Raw genomic sequence first — 6,368 nt, forward strand, 5'->3', positions numbered from 1 at the left:
CAAGGATTAACTTTCAAAAAAAAAGAAAAAAGAGAACTCAAAAACTGATGGAAACTATAAAAAATGATTTAAAATATTCCGTAAATGAAAATATGCAATTCTTTGTAAATTAAAACTCAGAAAAGCTCTGGTAAAAAAAAAAACATTTTTATTCTGGCCTTCATTCATCAGTTATCAGCTACTACAATGTCAGGCTCATTTATTGAAGTACCATTTACGGATGATTGTCCTGCATCGTTCAGTGGTATACCTGCAAGTAGGATTCGAATTCGAATTTGTAATTAAGAATTCAATAAATTCACCGATAAAGTAATAACGTAGCCTTTTCGGGCATGATGCAATGTTATTGCTGAATAACATAAAGTGAACAGAAAGAAAAATTAATTAAAATCTTCAAAGTATTTCATGTTCGAAATATTTCAAATATTTAAAATTTAATTTTAAAATTTAGTAAAAGTTGATAGCAACATTTGTATCAATGCTACCAATATGTAAATTTGACATCTTTATCCTCCTAATGATCCATTTGTTGAAATTGTCGAAGATTTCATGTCATTCCAGAAATTATCATCAGGAAGTGTAATGTTTGAATTACAAAAATTCCTGCTTAAATTTAATAAATTTCTGAGGAAAAATTTTTAGAAATGAAATTAATAAGCAAAAAAAAAAGAAGAGGAAAACTAACTGAAACGTCTAATACATGAAAATCCATTGACTTGTGCACCTGGCAAACACCTGCAGATACCTAATTCACAAATTGATAAACCTTCCATGGAACTCATACATTGCTGCGTAAATTCACATGAACCACCTATTGGTCTTAATGCTGTAAAAGATGTATTGTCATTTTTTAAAATTTTTTCTTTTTTTGTTAAATTCCAGTTTTTTAAAAAAGTGAAAAATGAATTTGTTCCTATTATTTAATCATTTGTATTGAAAAAGTTTTACTGATAATTGAAAGTTTATATTAGGCAAATTAAATTAAAACATTTAAAATTTATTGAGGTTAGAGTTAATTTCAAATTAAAATTAATATTTTTCTTTTAAAAAATATGTCAATAACATTTTGTTAATTTAGTATGTTCTATCAGTAAAGATTATTGCTATCATTAGGAAGGTGAAATTTGAAAAGGTTTATTTGTCAATAAAGTTGAAAAACATCTGTTCAAATAGTCGTTTAACATATTCTACTAATTATTTCTTCTTCAAATTCTGTAAATAATATTTTCCATCAAATGACAGGTGTTGAACAGAAATTGGTCAAAATTCAGTTTTTTTTCCTTTTTTCAATTTAGAAAAGATATATAATTTGAATAATTAAAGAAGTAATTGAAAAATTATGAAATGAATTGTACTTGATGAAAATGGAAGCATAAAATTGGTGTATTGCGGAGGACAGCAAACATTGTTGTAACATTGATAACCGTATCCACATTGACCATTTATACAGGCACTTACAGCTTCGGTATTATCCGGACATGATCTAATTCCTTAAAAATTATATTTTGCAAAGAGATGAAAATTTTTGTTATAATTTCATTTCTATCTAAATTTGAGGACACATTTTGAACTAATTCATTGGATATATTTTTAAAATTGAAATTTTTTAAGAATTTTACCGGAAGCAATAGGCCATGAATAGTGATCGGTATGCCGTTCAGGAAAGAACGATGCTTGTATTGGATTATACAATCGTGCTTTTAAGATACAGCAGTAACCAAAAATCAAAGTGGTTCCTGTTGGACATGCTCCATCAATCGGAGAACCAGATATCGTTCCGCGATTACCACATTCCTTATAACATTGTGGACTTGCACCTTCTTTAAAACATCTATTACCAGGTGGACATTGGTCATCTGTAATGCAAATGAATTTGGGAGCATTAAAAACAATAGCAAAAGTTACAGGAATCATTAACATTAACATTGACAGAGTGATGATATCAAATTTAGGTTATATTATATGTGTTGAAGATCATTATTAACGATTTATTAAAGATTGCTATTAGTGATAAACTATTGAAAATCACTATTAGTGTTGAATACCTATTGATGATCACTACTATCAGTGATTAATTATTGATAATCACCATTAGTGATTAGCTATCTAAGATTTTTGGTTTGTTTAAAACAAACATCTGTCTATTTATTGGTATTCTCAAACTTGTTGTTTGATTAAACGATATAATAAGTTATCAAAGTTATGATATTACAAAGAAAAAAGGATGCTATGTACTTTTTTATTTAATTAAATTTTCAACTTCTTTAAATTAGATGTTACTGTGTAAAATTATTAACCTGGTTCGATGCATGGACCAACAGGATCTATTAACGGACAACAAGAATTTATCGTCGTATCACATTGAAAACCATCATCTGGACATCGGCCAGCAACACATGGTCCAAGAGCATAATTAGGATTAGAGCAACGGAAAGTTGTATTGCTTGTTTGTGGACAACATTGACCATTTATACATGTATAACCAGTTGGACATAAGCCATTGATACAAGTACCAATTGATGCGGCATTATTTGGACACATTCCTAAATTGATCGTTTTAAGAAAAAAAGCAAAGAAAAAAATATTTTTTCATTATTGAAATTATCGAAATTTTAGTGGAGATAATATCTCTAACAATAATTTGATAATATCATTGATGATATCTGATAATATCAATCAATATTTAAACGATTGTAAGTTTGTTAACATTTTTTGAGATATAAAATTAAAATTTAAAAATACCGATAGAGCTTGCTGAACAGCATATATTCCCGGCGGTACAAACAAAATCTCCACCACATTGTCCAAATACACATGCACCAACAGATGGTGTACCATCAAGACATCGTGGTGTATTATTTGTTACATTACAGCATAAACCTAAAATTATGATAATAAAATAACGAATAATTAATCTGAAAAAAAACTTCTATTTCTCATTGATTTCTTATTCATCTACCAATTATTATTTAGTAATAACAATTTGCATACAATATCGATAGTTATCAGGTCTAAAACCTAAAAATAGATGCTTCATCAATTGGTCGAAGAATTGATAGAGAAATCGATAATGATAATGATAATGATAAATAAAAAAATTGATAATGATAATTGATAGTGATAATGATAATGGTAGAATTGATTATGCTAATGAAATATCATCATTCATCTTCCATGTATTTAGCATAACTTTAAATTTCCGTATATTTTCATTTTTTTTTTCTTACAATGATTATCAATTAAATATTCAGTTTAAATTTTTTGATTTATTTATTTTGCTTAAATTAATTCGTTAACTAATTTCGTAATTATTATTGTTCAAGCAAATGAATAACATAAAAAATATGGCAATTATTTTTATTAGCCATTTAAAATAGACTTATTTTATCATCAACAAAATGCAATGGATGATACCGTTCATGCATTTAAATGGTTGGCCACATTGGCCAAGAATACAAGCTCCTGCTGCTTGGGTTCCATCTGTGCAAACTGAAATTTATTTTCTTTCAATGTTTCAAATTAATTTATCACTTTTTTTCCCATCAATTACATTTGTTAATCAAAAGAACTGCTTTTAAAGTATAATGAAAATGAAATTTTTCCGTCATACTTTAAAGAAATGATAAAAAGTCAGAAATTTTCTAAAATTAAATTTTATATCCAAAAATTTTTTCCCTAAATTTATTAAGAAGTTTGTAATTAGGCAAATTTGACGAAATAGTTTAAATTATTCTTCTCATTTCTATGGGTAATTTGTTGAAAAAAAATGATGATATTTGAAAAGTTTGTCAAAAAAAATTGTTCTATTATGATAATTCCATAGAAATGTTCCATATCAATTGCTAAAATAATTATTTGAATAAGTGAAATTGTGGATATATTTGAATAATAGAATATCGGTTTTAAATAGTATGTGCTAGAGGAAAAAAAAAAAAAACGTCAACGTCAAATCTAATTTGTTAGTATTTTTGGCTCAAAGTCAAATGATATCAGCAAAATTTCTTTTTACTATATATTTATTTAATGCGCTGAAAAAATTAACTCATTAAACTTAACTGATTCCATTGGTTTAATTTGAGAAATCAGCTATTCTTCACTTCTATTTCTCACGTATATATATATGTATATTTTTTTACTTTAATTATTGTAATGGAAAAATGATTAAACATACGAAATGGATTCTTCATTGGATTAGTAGTACTGGTCATTATTATCCCATAATCGTATGATGGACAGCAGATATTACCCGATGAGCAAATATAGCCACGAGCACAACGCATACTAATACAGGTTCCAACTGGTGATCCACCATTTGGGCATCCATCTATTACAATTTTTTAATTTAATTTTAAACTGATCTCTTTCGTTATATTTAAATATACATTCAATTGAAAGAATATTGAAATTTTAAATTGTATGAAAGGAAAAAAATGGAAAATTCACTACATATCTCATACTAAAAGTAATTTTCCTTTTTTAATATTAAATTAAACTTTTGTGATTTCATTTGATTTAATGAATTTACCAGAAAGCTTACTAAAAATAATAGGATTATATGCTGGTTGCATTTGATTAGACATTGAGAATGGAAATTGATTGGTGTGATATGATTGATGGTGATATATTGATGGAGTAGCATCGAGATTACTTGTAAAAGTGGCACCTTAATTGAGTTATTTAATTTGCATAAAACAAATGGGATTTTAATTAGCAATATATTGCTCTTGCCCTACTCATTAAATAAGATAATGGTTGGTAATCCGATATTTTGTGTTTTAAATATATGTTATACTTTCTTTAAACCAATTCTGATAAACGATTTTCCCATTGAATGTATCATTTAGATCACGAATGACCATTTAGATCATTGATAACCAATTATCATTCTTAGTCATCTGCATCATATCATTAAAATGATAAAATTTAAATTTCTTGTTTAATTAATTATCATAAATAGCTGAAAGAGAATTTTTGTTTCAAACTATATGTTTGGGAAATTTTTGAAAAATCTATAAAATATTTAAAGTTTAATTTAGAAACCATGGCTATTAATGCTCTATTAATGGTCAAATGTACACTAGTCAGATTTAAGCAAAGGAAATTTGATTGATCAAAGTAATTGGTTTGTGTCTGATACGAAAATGTCGCAGGATGCTCAAATTAGTATATTATTGGAATTTTAATTATGCAATATACTTTTGAAATTAATTAATTTCTATTATATTTTAAATTAAAAATGATATTTAAATAATAGCAAAAGAAAAACAAATTTACCACTGTTGGAAGTACAACAATAACCATTATTGCATGTTCCCCGATGACACGGGTTATTCTGTGAGCATCGCATAAATGCGCATGCAATATCACTCGACGAACTTGGCGCTGATTGTCCATAATAACCTGAATTTAATAATGAGTGACATTTATACTCGTTATTATAAATTCCTATGATCAAAATAAAATCATAATTAACCTCTATACCTTAGTTAACCAATAACTTTGTGCTTCTTTTTTTTTTTTAAAGCATAATATATTTCGTAGAAATTTTTAGATATGTTTGAAAATACTTTTATGAGCCCAAATATTCCCAGATATCTTTAGAATGTTTCAAGTAATTACTTGGTCAGGTTTATGGTATGAATATGAGAAATTAACCGGATAATATGTCATCTATTCCTGAATAATCTATCATCTATTATGATTTCATTAGCGTATTCTAGCAGTTAATTTTATCATCGCATATCACGTTTATGTTAATATATACATTCTTGCATGGAATTCAGAATTACTGAAATATGTAGTGTAAAGGTTTTTTTTTTCTTTTTTTTATATTTTCACTAATGTAATACCTCTTGTAAAATGAAAATTAAATTTATTCACTGAAAATCTCTCTCTTATTTGAAAAACTTTTCATTTAGTTAATAAAAGAGAAAGAATTTTTTGATAAAAGGAAAAAACGGAAAATGTAATTGATAGAATATTATCAAAACATCCTTTCTTCCTTCTTCCTTCTTCGTTCCTTCTTCTTTCCATCTTCGTTCCTTCCCAAATTTTACAACAAATATTTTTGGTTGAAAATTAAATTTTGTAGGAAAAAAAAATAATCTTTCGCAAAAAAGTTAAAAAATTAAAAACTTTCTCACGTTTTAATTATCATATAAACCTGGTAGATATGTTTCATAATCGATTTGTTTGATCACTTTTCCAATAAACGAAATCTTTTTGGACAGAAAATAATAATGTATCCCTCCGGAAAATGTACATACATATGATGCAATCTTCTATTGATCCGGAAAATTCACATTTTCCATTTCATTGATTTTCGTTTAATCTTCAGTCGTTTTTTTTTTTTTTTTTTTTTTGGTAAT

General features: G+C 26.6%; 1 protein-coding gene across 1 annotated transcript; it reads right to left on the reverse strand.

Moving 5' to 3' along the window:
* Nucleotides 1-167: 167 nt before the first annotated feature.
* Nucleotides 168-4,280, reverse strand: LOAG_11636 (hypothetical protein; the record flags this gene model as incomplete). Its single annotated transcript, XM_003147154.1, has 8 exons — nt 168-250; nt 686-826; nt 1,356-1,490; nt 1,620-1,856; nt 2,298-2,543; nt 2,743-2,880; nt 3,415-3,489; nt 4,172-4,280. The coding sequence occupies 8 exons, from the start codon at nt 4,278-4,280 to the stop codon at nt 168-170; spliced, it is 1,164 nt and encodes a 387-aa protein (XP_003147202.1).
* Nucleotides 4,281-6,368: the final 2,088 nt, after the last annotated feature.

Source organism: Loa loa (assembly GCF_000183805.2).
Source record: "Loa loa unplaced genomic scaffold supercont3.490, whole genome shotgun sequence".
Classification (NCBI taxonomy): domain Eukaryota; kingdom Metazoa; phylum Nematoda; class Chromadorea; order Rhabditida; family Onchocercidae; genus Loa; species Loa loa.